General features: G+C 37.3%; 1 protein-coding gene across 1 annotated transcript; it reads right to left on the minus strand.

The window, feature by feature from the left end:
* Positions 1 to 8,724: 8,724 nt before the first annotated feature.
* LOC102868432 (olfactory receptor 6N2-like) lies at positions 8,725 to 9,669 on the minus strand. The gene has a single exon (XM_006895520.1). The coding sequence runs from the start codon at positions 9,667 to 9,669 to the stop codon at positions 8,725 to 8,727; it is 945 nt and encodes a 314-aa protein (XP_006895582.1).
* Between the last annotated feature and the right edge of the window lie 3,179 nt (positions 9,670 to 12,848).

A 12,848-nucleotide genomic window follows, 5' to 3' on the forward strand; every position in this document is an offset into this window, starting at 1 on the left:
TTTTTTAATCTTTATTTTCTTGTTAATTTCTAGTTTTATGGTTCTATGATCTGATAAGATAGTTCCCATTATTTCAGTGTTTTGAATTTGTTGAGATTTGCTTTTTGTCCTAATGTTAATGTTATCATTTTGTTAAGCTACTTCTTTTGTTGTTGCTAGTTTCTTTTCTGGAATTCAAGAAAATGGGGGGTGGGATGGGCAGAGAGGCTGACTTCTGGTTCTTTGCTACCTCTGGAATGGGGGCAGGTAGTGTGGCATCCTGGCTGGGCGAACAAATTGGGAGTATGTTCCCAATAGATCTCCCCTGTGAGTCACATGCATGTGCGTACTTGTCATGGCGCACAAGAGCTCAGATTTTCATACATTCCTCATAGGTGATTGTTGTTGTTACATATCATTGAGTTCAGTATGACTCATAGTGACCCTATGGACAACATATCTAATACCATCAGCAATGGTACTCTTGGTGCTACAGCCTAATCTAAACCCACCTTGAACTTCCGTTCTCAACCAAAGTACTATGCTTGCCATTTTTGGATTATGTTCAAGAATATTTTGCTTGCATGTGATATAAATGATTTTGTTTGATGACTTCCAAATTCTGTTGAACCACCTCTCTTAGAAATGGGAGCAAATATTAATCTCTTCCAGCCAGTCAGCCTAGGAGCTGTCCTCCAAATTTCCTGGCATAGATAGGTAAGCACATTCAGGGCCATATCTGTCATTTAAATCATGTCAATTGGTTTCTCATTTATTCCTGAGACTTTCGTTCTATTTTTTTTATTTTGTCATTTCGTTTAGTGGAGCTTGAACAGCTTCCTTCATTACATTGATGATACACTTCCTGAAATATATTAGTGTTGACGAGTTATTTTGTGTCCAGTGACTCTGTATTCCCTCTATGTTCTTTTGATGCTTCCTGGATCATTCAAAATTTTGCTTATAGCGTCTTTCAGTATTGAATCTTGAGGCATAAATTTGTTTTTAAGTTCTTTCAGCTTGAGAAGGCCCTGCCAGTTTCTGCATTTGCATTCACCAATTCAACATTCTGCAAATTCTGTTATACTACTTTGCTTTGTTTTCATTTCTTTCTTTCTTCTTTTTTTTTTAAGAGCCATTTAGTCATAATCCCACAGATGGTAGCTTCACCCCATTGGCTTCTCAGCCAAGCACATGCACACAATGTCTGAACCAAAGTGCTTTGTTTTCTTGAGCTGTTTAACTCTTTTATTTGAGAATCTCATCCTTTTGTTTTGGCCTCTTGCTTTCTAGTGATATTTTCAGAGTCTCTTCTGACACTCATTATGGTTTTTTTCTTTGTCCTCTGTCTTTGTGCTGATCTTTTACTCTTCTTTATGGATGATATCCTTTGTGTCATCCCACAACTCACCTGGTATTCAATCATTGGTGTTCAATGTCTCAAACCTACACTTAATGTGATCTTTAAAATTTAAGTGGAATTGACTCAAGGTTGTATTTGTTTTTTACACATTACCTGACTTTATGGACTGCAAAGGAATCTGATTGATTCTGTGTGTGGAAGCTCAGTATCAGCAGTCAAAATCAGGCTAGGAGCTAATTTATGAAAGAGACCATCAACTACTCATCTACAGGTTCAAATTGATGCTGAAGAAAATTTAAACAAGTCCACAAGAAGCAAAATACGATCTTGAGTCTATCCCACTTGAATTTACCTAGGTAGAGATTGTTAATAGTTTAGTCAACACTTTTAAGCCCTTTTATCTGCATTATCTGGCTGATATATTGATGAATCTAGGAATTATTTTAAAACAACTTGCTATGATAGTTTTAATATATTTCCTATTGTTCTCCTACAAAATTATCAAGCATTACCAAAAGTCACAGACTTCCTTCATGGGAGAAGTTGTTTACACCATAAAAAGAGGATAAGAACACACAGACTCAAAAGAGCTAACAAGGACAGAGGAAGGTACTTGGTTACCCACGACTGGTTCCTCCTTCTAACAGAGGGTTTACAATTATGTTTGCTTCTTAATTTCTTGATGTATTGTTAAAATACAGATTGCTAGTTTTCACTCTCAAGTTTTCTAATTTAGTAGGTCTTAATTAGAGATGGCTGTACATGAGCACAATCAAGTGTTCTGGAGGATTTCTATTCTCCTCGAGGTTAGCCACAATATGTTGTGATTCACACAGTCAAACAACACCTTAACCTACTCAATGAAACACAGATAGACATTCCTCTGGTAGTGTTTGCTTTCTTCTAAGACCCATCTGATATTGGCAATAATGTCTCTAGTGTCATAACCTCTTCTAAACCCAGCTTGTATTTCTGGTAGTTCTCTGTTGATGTACTGTTCTAGTCATTGCTGGACAATCTTCAGGACTTTGCTTGCATGTGATGTTAGTGATAATGTTCAATAATCTCCCCACTCTCTCAGGTCAGCTTTTTTATGGAATGGGAATAAATAGAAATATCTTCCAGTCAGTTGTCCAGGTAGTTGTCCTCCAGATTTCTTGGTGAGCATGTCCAGGGCACCGCCTGGTGAGCATGTCCAGGTCAGCATCTGTTTGTTGAAATATGTCAATTGATATTCCATTAATTCCTGGGGCCTTATTTTTTGCCAAGTCCTTAAGAGGAGGCTTCACTTCTTCCTTTATCACCATTGGCTCTTGATCATATGTTGTTTCTTAAAATTTTTCTGTGTCAGGCAATTCTTTTTGGTACAGCGACTCTGTAAATCCCTTCCATTTTCTTTTAGTGCTTCCTGAATCATTCCATATTCTGCCCATAACATTCTTAAGTATTGCAACTCAATGCTTGAATTTGTTCTTTAGTCACTTCAGCTTAAGAAATGCCAAGCGAGGCAGACTCTGGTTTTCCAACTCTTGCTCCTTGCTTATTTCATTATGACAGCAACATGATAGAGAAGAGATTGAGGTCAACAATTACAGCTTACTTGGCTCCACAATCAACATTCTTGGCACCAGCAGTCAGGAGATCAAAAGGTAAATTGCACTGGCAAAATCTTCTGTCAGAGACTGAAGCCATGATGTCAGTCTAGAAACCAAGGTATGCCTGATCCAGGACATGGTCTTCGCAATTACTTGCTATGCAGCAGAGAGCTGGACAATGACTAAGAATGACAGCGAAAGAATTGATGCCTTTGAGTTGTGGTGCTGGAGAAGAGTCTTGAACATACCATGGATAGCCAAGAAAACAAACAGGTCTGTCTTGGAGAGGGCGAAACCAAGCTTCTCCTTGAAAGCTAGGATTTTGAAGCTTCTTATCACATATTGCATGTAGCCAGGAGAGACTGGTCCTTGTAGAAGGACAACATGCTTAGAAGGGTGGAGGGACAGTGTAGGAGAGGAAAACCACAGATGAGAGGGATTGATACAGTAACTGGAGCATTGGGGGTAGGTGTGTCAGAGTTAGTGAGACTAGATCAGGACGGGGCAGGCTTCAGATATATTGTATATGTGGTCACTATGAATTGCAGGTGAGTCAATAGCACATATAAACAACAAATAAGAGAGGTGCAGGGTCACTTGTTGTCTTTGTTGTTGTTGTTAAGTGCCATCAAGTTGAAGGTGACTTGTAGTGACCCTATGAACGAAAGACCTGAACACTTGTATAACTTTCATCCTTTCTCCAGATTCATAGAGTTTCCAGAAGAAAATGTAATGAAGATTTTCCTAGACAAATATAAGTGACTTTCTATGCCTCTATGTTTTGAGAAATTTCAAGAAGCCTTAGTCAAATGAGTTAAAGAACAGAATAAATTCTCTTCAAAATACTGGCATATTTTTTTAAAGATAACTTGTGTTTTTCTTATAAATCCAAAGTTACATAAGATATAAAATATTGATGTATTTATTTTCTTTTTTTTCTAAAAAATGTTAGCTTACTATAAAATAAATACATTAAAATAAAAATAAAACATTCATCCATAATGATGCCATTCCTCACTATTAAAATGCTGCATCTATTCTTTTAGAAATGTTTCATGAGCTTCCCCAGATCCCCATAAAATACTAGAATCACACTTTGCCTATTATACCACAGCATGATCTTTTTACTTAATAATACATTGTGAACATTGCTATAAATAGAGATCATAATTATTACTTTTTCAAAGTGAAAATTTGTTGAATGGAAAACTTTAATGAGTCACACAGTTCTGTTTTTGTGTTATAAGCTTTATGACTGTAGAAGGCAAAATGATTTTCCAAAACTGACTTTACTGTTTAAATGTAACTTACAAATAAGCATTTAAAAATATTAAAAGAAAGCTGTAAACTTTTGAAATGAGACCTTTGTCTGAAATGGTATTTCCAAATGTGTTTTCCCAGTCAGCAGATTTTCTTTACTCTCTGTTGGAAAATATTTTTTATGAACACAGGGATTTGATCTTTGGAAGGTTCCATTCATCAATTTTTATCCTCTCCAGATTATGCATTTCTGATTGTATTTAGCAGCTTCTTTATAGCATAGACTAGGCCGTCTAAGCTTGATCGCAGTTTGCTTTGATTAACTTTATAGTTCTAGGCTTTACTCCCAGATCTCTGATCCACCTTGGGTTGAATTTTGTGTATGGTGTGAGATGTGGATCCTGTTTCAGCTTTCTTCAGGAAGCAGTCAAATTTTGGCAGTGCAGTTTATTGAGAGGTTGTCATTTCCCCGTTTGATAGGTTTTAGTTCCTTGTCGAGTATCAGTTGACCATAGATAGCTGGGTCTATTTCTTGGCTCTTGATTCTGATCCGTTGGTCAATGTGTCTGTCAGGTTCTCCACAAGAAAATGACTGATAACTCAAATACAAAATAGGCAAAAGACATGGAAAGAATTTTCACAGAGGAAGATATTCAGATGGCCAACAGACACTTAAAGAAATGTTCAAAATCACTGGTAATAAGAGAGATGCAAATCAAAACTACAATGAAATACCATCTCTTTCCAGTAGCACTGGCATTCCAGTAGCATTGGGAAAGTTTAATAGGACAGCAAGTAATAAATGTTGGAGAGGATGCAGTGAGATAGGAACTCTTCTATATTTTGGTTTTATCGTAAAATGGTATAACCACTCTGGAAGGCAGTTTGATACTTCCTCAAGTCCTCAAAAAACTAATCATAGGAATTCCATATGACCCAGTTATTCTATTGATTGCAGTATCCCCCAAGAAAATGAGAACTGAGGCACAAACAGAGACTTGTACACCAATGTTCATAGCAGTGTTACTCACCATTGTAAGAACATGGAAACAGCCCAAATGTCCAACCGCAATTGCATGGATTAAGAAATTATGGTACATTCACATGATGGAATACTATGCAACATGCAGGAGCAATGATTTTTTTAAATTATTACCTAACTTGGGAGGGACAAGAAAGAATTATGCTACGTGAACTAACTCAGTCCCATAAGGACAAATATTGTACAAGATCATTACTATAGAATGAGTATGAGAATCCACGGGCAGGAGGGTTTGAGAAGGGTTGTTAATCATAGGGTCACACAATTTGATGGGAGGAAGGGGTGAAGGAAATGGCAAAGATCTGATGTGAAAAACAATGTATATGAACCTTTAAATAAACCAATATAAAAGAAAAAATTAAAAATAAGAAAGGGGAAATTTAAAAAAAAAGAGAGAAAACTTTAAAAGAAAGCAAAATTCCTACAGTCAGGTAGATCTGGGCTCATAGTGACCCGACAGGACAGATGAGAGCTATCCATATCTTTTCTGAAGCCAATTGCCTCATCTTTCTCCTGTGGGTTTGACAAGATGAGTTTTAGATTAGTAATCAAATTCTTAATTCGCTGCACTGACAATTTCTTTAAAACAATTTTGGCTTGTATTAATCATGCCTTAAAAGTTTCTCTTTCTAGTTTATGTTTTGGCAAAGTGACTGCAAGAATAGGTCAAGCACAGCAGCCAGTGTGAAGATCGTGCGACATACGGCCACGTTCTTTTGTAGGTAGGGTTGCTATGAGGCGAAAAAAACTCAACAACAATTCATAACAGCAACACCACCTCACATTTAAGTGAAAGTTCATGAAATTAAAGCTCATGTGGTTATGATATAGTCTGATTCCTGAGTTCATAGAAAGTGAAAATTTTGCCATCAAGAACTGAAAGAAAAGACAGCAATGATAAAGATTCATTCATCAGGGTCAAATGGTTTTTGTGCCACTTAAATCCTGCCCTTCTCTTATCTCTTTTCTTGCTCAGTAAATTACAAACATTTGAGTGAGTTCAGACTCTTTACATAGTAACTCATTTTGGAAAATCATTTGTCCATTTCTCAGATTTCATGAGAAAATGCACACAAAACATTCACCTATAAAATATTATGACTGTGTAAGCTTTGGTGGTCTAGTGCCAAGAAGTTGAACTATAATTCCAAAGGCAGGTGGTTCAAGGCCACTAGATGCTCTGCAAGAGAAGACTGAGCAATCCCCTCCCATGCAATTAACTGCCTCTGAAAACCCACCAGAGGGTCAGCTATCGGTTGGTTCCACTCTATGATATACAACAAGGTATCATAGAACACTTCTGTGAGGTATGGAAACCAGTGTTCTTTGTAGAAATGAAGCAGAAAGTATAAATAGCTACAAAGTGGCCAATGTCTTAATGCAAAAAATGATCACCGCAAAAGCTAATAAAACCCTGCATCAAGCCATGTCCTCTGGAGGTATGACAGTTAATCTGGGGGAAATAATGTGTTCAGTAAAAGAAGTTAATGATTCACTGAATTTAGATTAATACCCATTTCTGCAGGTTGATGTTCTTGGTAAAAGTGATGAATAATTTTAGTTCAGGTAAACAGTGATAATTAGAGTCAAATGATACAGTGGAAAGGATTTGGGTTAAACTTATAAAATTATGGGCTTTATGAAGAAAAAGTAACATCAGGATTGGAGGAAGATTCATCAATAACTTGCTGTACAGAGATAGCATAACCTAGCTTGTTGAAGGTGAGGACAACGTAAACTGCTTGCTACATAAAATCTATGCTACGTAAAAAGACTATACCCTTAAACATGGATTGGATCTCAATATCAAGAAAATACAAATCCTCACCACTGGTCCAATAGACAACATCATGATAGATGGAAAAAAAATTAAATTTGTCAACTATTTCTTTTTAGTTGGTTCTACAGTCAACAACCTTGGTACCAGCAGTCAAAAATCAAAAGATGTGCTGCATTGGGAAACATGTGATGTCAAGGACCTCTCCAAAGTGCTAAAGATAAAACATATCAGTTTAAAGACTAAGGTACAACCATCCAAGCCAATTTCTTTTCATCAAATGCATTTCATCAACATTAGCCGAAAACAACAAATTAAAAAGAAATGGATAGCCTGCCTGAAAAGATCTTTTTCAAATGAGTTTTCTTTTTGTGTGTTCAATACCCAGTGACCACACTAACCTGCAACAGAGAATGAGCTTGGATGATGCTACAGTTCCAAGCCTCATATGATAAGAACCTGAAGACAACTAGAAACTGTGCCCATTTTCATTAATAAAACAGTGCCAATTTTATTAGGATCCCAATGTCTGAGACTTGGTAAAATGTCTATAAGATTTCCGTATTTTTCTCATTCCCTATCAATCCTTTCTCTGTTCCACTGCATTTGCACATACAGTAAAAAGGAAAAAAAAATCTATTTCCTCTAGTTGTTGTTGTGCCATCAAGTCATAATCAACTCATAGCCAACCCTCCAGTAGGTTTTCAGAGGAAGTAAACAGCAAAAAAGGAGATTGCTTATCTTTCTCCTGTATAACCGAGTGCAGAGACGACAGCACAGCTTCTTAGGCAATATGATAGTGTGCTGCTTCTGTTGTGTGCGTGTATGTGGATGAAAGAGAGATAGAAAAATTATTTCTCAAAAGAAAACTACAAGTTCTTCGGGAAAATAAGGTATTTATGCTTTTTGTAACTATGCATGGTTTCCAGAACAGCTATTGTACTAAACAGATTCCATCAATGGCACTTTCTGGTGGAATGACTTATTACTGAAATTTAAATTACAAAATATTCTACAATTTTATTAAACTATTAATGTGCCAAATACTATCAGCACCAACCTCTTACCTCTTTCCCATTGTTATTGTGGTTGTGTACCATGAAGTCTGAACTAACCCATAGCTGACTCTCTGGCAGGTTTTCAGAAACAGTAAGTCACAAAAGAGGAGATTGTCCATCCTCTGGGGAACAGCTGGTGACTTTGAAATCTGTACCTTCCTGCTGGCAGCAAAGCTCCTTACCACTAGGCCTCCAGAGCTTCCTTTCCCCTTTTTTCTCTCATTAGAAAATAAATTCTTACCTCCCACTTAAAACATCCTTTTAGTGAAAGTTTCCTCAGCAACATTCAATTTCACATACGCACATTATTTCCATTGCTCACAAATTTACATATAAACATTTACTCAAGTAATCTTTTTATGCTAATATCCTTTCATAGTAACTGATCTTGAATTCAACCTCTGCAGCCACTTCTCTTCTCTGCAAATCTCTCAACATAGTTTTATCTTTGCATTCTAAAACTTTTTTTTAAATTCAAATATTTTCCACGTTTATATGCTATACTTCCCATTTTGGGTATTCATGTAGTCTGGGACAATATTTATCCTTTATTTGCATTACTCAAATTGCTCAAATTCAATGTTCTGAAAACAGATTATCAAACTTTTTTTTTCAGTTATGAAGTGAATGTTCTCTGACCCTACAGATTCTTAGGATCCCTTTAACACAGCCCCAATCCTCTGAGTGACTCTCCTCACAGCCTCTTTCACCTCCTTGTTACGAAGGGTGTAGATAATAGGGTTGAGGAACGGGGTAAAAAGAGCATACAGCAAGGCAATCTGCTTGTCCATACCCTCAGTCTGTATTCCAGGTGGCCTCACATAGACTATAAAGGCAGAGCCAAAGAAGAGTGTCACTACAGTTATATGAGAGGAGCAGGTGGAGAAAGCCTTGGCACGGCTGGCAGCTGAGGGAAGCTTCACCACAGCCCTCAGGATGCCCCCATACAGTCCCCAAATGAACATAAGATTGCATGCATTGATCACTCCTATAACCAAAATATGGACCCGAGCATGCCAGCTTGTGTCAATGCATGCCAAATGCATTAGTGGTGCCAAATCACAAAAGTAGTGAGCCACCTCCTTGAAGCAGAAAGGAAGAGTGGCTGTGAGGCTGGCTGGCACAACCGCTGCTGAGAAACCAGCCACCCAACTGACCCCTGCTAGCCATCGTTGTACCTGTCTGTTCATGAGCGCATGGTAGTGGAGTGGGCGGCAGATGGCCAGGTAGCGGTCCAGTGCCATGGCACACAGCAAATAACATTCAGAAATTCCCAAGGAATGGAAGACATACAGCTGGATGAAGCACATAGTAGATGGGATGGATGAAGGTCCATGGAGCAAGGTATGCAACAGTGTGATCACCGTGGTGCTGACATACCAGAGCTCCAAGAAGGAGAGGACACTGATGAAGAAGTACATGGGTGTGGACAGTCCAGAATCCACTCGAACCAGAACAATGATGAACAGGTTCCCTGCCAGTGTGAGGAGATAGATGCACAGGGTTCCCAGGAAGGCAAGAGGTCGCAAAGTCCCAGAGGTAGTAAAACCAACAAGGATGAAATTTGGGATCCAAGTGTGATTGACATAATCCATCATTCCTAGGGACAAAAGGTAGAAGACAAATATGAACTTCTTTAGGCTACTATTTCACTTGTGAAATTTTCCAAGAGCGGAAGTATAAAATACATTTACTTAAAGGGATCTTATACATTGTTTTGTTATTGTTGTTAAGTGCTGTTGAGACAGAGACCCTATGAACAAAAGACCTAAACCCTGCTCTATAACTATCATCATTTCTCAAAGTTGTTTTAGTCATCTTAAACCACAAATGGTTAGTTTAAACAATGTATTTATTTTCTCAGTATTTAAGAAATTGGAAGTTTTAATTCAGGGTATTGGTTTTATTTAAAGTTTTCTGTCTTTGTCATCTTTGAATGAAAGCCCATCTCTCTTTTTGGTTTGGCTCCTGGGAAATCTTTGGATAATTTGCCATCTTTCTTTCTCTATTACTGCTTTTTGTTTGTGTTTAATCTCATTTATGAAAATATATTGATTCAACAATCTCTTTAACTCTCTAATATACCTCTTTAACTTGACAAAGACACTTCTTTCCAAAGGGATATTCACCACAGGCATGTCGCTGTTGTTGGGTGCCCTCAAAGCCAAGAACACTCATAAAAAGCCTAATGAACAACAGCTCCAAACCCTGTCTCATCCTGTGCCATCCTCACAATCTCTGATGCACTCAAACCCTTTGCTGCAGTCACTGTTCTGTTCCATGAGATTGAGGGTCTTTCTCTCTTTCGCCGACCCACCGCCTTCCTAAGCATAACGGAATTAGGATTTACAACACATATTTTGAAAAGAGTCAATTCAATCAAGAGCACACATTATCAAATTTAACTCTCCTCGCTTTGTAAAACAGCAAGTGAAGACCAGAATAGAGAAGTGATTTACTCAATATTACCATTTTATGAAAAAAAAGTTGGAAAGGATTCTGTTCCTGATTCACCAGCTAGCACTTTTATTATTGTACGGATATGGCATCAAAATTACAGGTACTAATATCCCTTCCTATATATCCCATTAGGAAAAAAAATATCTAAATCTCCCACATTTAGCTCTTCTATAACCCCTAACAAAAAGCCCCACAATTCTTCAAACTGTTACCTATTCTGTATCTCACAGTAAGTGTATTTAGCTGTGCAGAAGAGATGTATATATTTTCTTAGAAGATACCCCTGAGGATACTCCATGAAGGAGCCTCTTTGGAGTTCAAGGGAGTTCCTAGTAAGGTCTAAAGAACAAAGAACTGGAAAAGAAAAATTTGTATACTTGGAAAGCAGTCCCTAAAGACTCAGAACAGTAGAGTCAGATAAGAAATGTTTGGGGGCAAGGGGAACCACCACAATGATGGGCATCTTACAGAAGAATTCCCAAAAGATATACACCAAGAATTTCTGGAGGAGAAAATAGATAAAGGCATCTCCTATGGTTCTGGTATGGAAATCCTGTACTGTAAGAAAAGCATCATCCTCTGGAGGTTTGACGAACTTGGTGTGCTGTTAACTCTCAATGGACTTTGAGCTGGACTATTTCTCCCCTCTTCATTCATTTGAAAAGAGAGAGAGAAAAAGAAAGATGTTTTGTGCACTTTAAAACCCTAGAAGCCTATGCTATTCTAGTGAAAAGCGTTATTTCTTGGGTAAGAATGGAGATAAGTGGTCAACACCAGCACGCCGTGAGTTTTTCCCTCATAGAGGCCAAACTCAGAAAAAAATGTCAAAGCCTTCTTCTCATTATCTTTAGCTACTTCCATTTCTGCTATAACATCCTCACCCATTTTCTGATTGTTTGAATGATGTTATGATGTGTGACTTTTATTTTTCATGGGTTTTATTTAGGGTTACCCCAAAATACTTCTGCCTCATACTCCTGAGTTATTAGCCTTGTGGAAAGTTTCCTTATTGTCTATTCTCTGGAGCTACTAGTTTTGTGACTAACTCTCAGTAAGAGGTACTCTGATACTATGATTCACTTCACTAACAGTATTCACTAATTCATTAACATACTGCACAGCAGGAGTGCACATAGAACAAACTATACTGTGTGAGAGAAGTCACAATAAAAAAGAAAATTGTGATACATGGCTTCATACTATTGAGTTGGAACCAACTCACAACTGAATTTTCAGTGGTTCCTCAGAGGCAATAAGTCATACAGGAGGAGACTGTCCATCTTTCTCCCTTGGAGTAGCTGGTGGGTTTAAACTGCTTATTTTGAGGTTGTAAGCACAACTCCTTAATTGTAATACAAGACCACTATTATAAAAAGCTAAGGAAATGTTTACATGCAGATAGAATCAACTCGGTAGATTTAACTGGGAATGGGAGGGAGGGAGGCAGGAAGAGGGAGTAAAATATAATAAATAGATAAGTTGTGTAGAGGGAAAGGCAATACACGATAAGGGGTTGATTAGATACTGTAATTAATTAGTTACATTAATCATGGTAATTAACAATATAAAACAAAATGTAAAGAATTGTATGAAAACCCAATTTATAAATCTTCAAATAGACAAAACAAATAATAAATTATGAAGTCATCTGGGAACAATGTTAAGCACAGGGAAATGAAGCAGATCATTTTAAAGTCTCAATTAATTTTTCTCAGCTTTACAACTTCATTGTAGGTCTTTTGAGTACAAACCCAAAGATGTTGGTCTCTGGATCAATTGAGCTTTCTGTGGCTCACAATAGATTTCCATGGTGAGAAAAAAAAATCTGTTCTATACATTTTTCTGTGTAACTGTAGAATAACACTGTAACCTCTCAGAAGTAAGTAAATAAGTCTCATTTTCTTTCAAATTTTCCTTACAATGAGACTCTCCTTTCAGCTTCTCCCTTGATGTCAATCTTCTGGGCCATCTGCATAATAAAGGTTATTGATAAGTGTTTTTCCAATCCTGTTGCCACATTCTTCTTCATAGAGTCCAGCTTCTTGAATAATTTCCTCAGCATACAGATTAAATAAAAATGGAGAAAGGATACAACCCTGACACACACATTTCCAATTTTAAACCACACAATGTGGTTTATACAATGTGCTTGCATACAGCCTCTAGTTCAGGTATAGGTTTCACACAAACACAATTAAGTGTTCTGAGATTCTCATTCTGCTCATTATTAGCTATAATTTGTTATTATACACACAGTCAAATGAATTTGGATAGTCAACAAAATACAACTGGAATTTTTCTGGTATTCATTACT

The sequence above is a fragment of the Elephantulus edwardii genome, unplaced genomic scaffold, assembly GCF_000299155.1.
Source record: "Elephantulus edwardii isolate Elephantulus edwardi_28Jun2011 unplaced genomic scaffold, EleEdw1.0 scaffold00168, whole genome shotgun sequence".
NCBI classification, from domain to species: Eukaryota; Metazoa; Chordata; class Mammalia; order Macroscelidea; family Macroscelididae; genus Elephantulus; species Elephantulus edwardii.

What these genes read in the sequence shown, in the direction of transcription:
- LOC102868432 (XM_006895520.1), bottom strand. Translation starts at nt 9,669, where the DNA reads ATGGATTATGTCAATCACACTTGGATCCCAAATTTCATCCTTGTTGGT.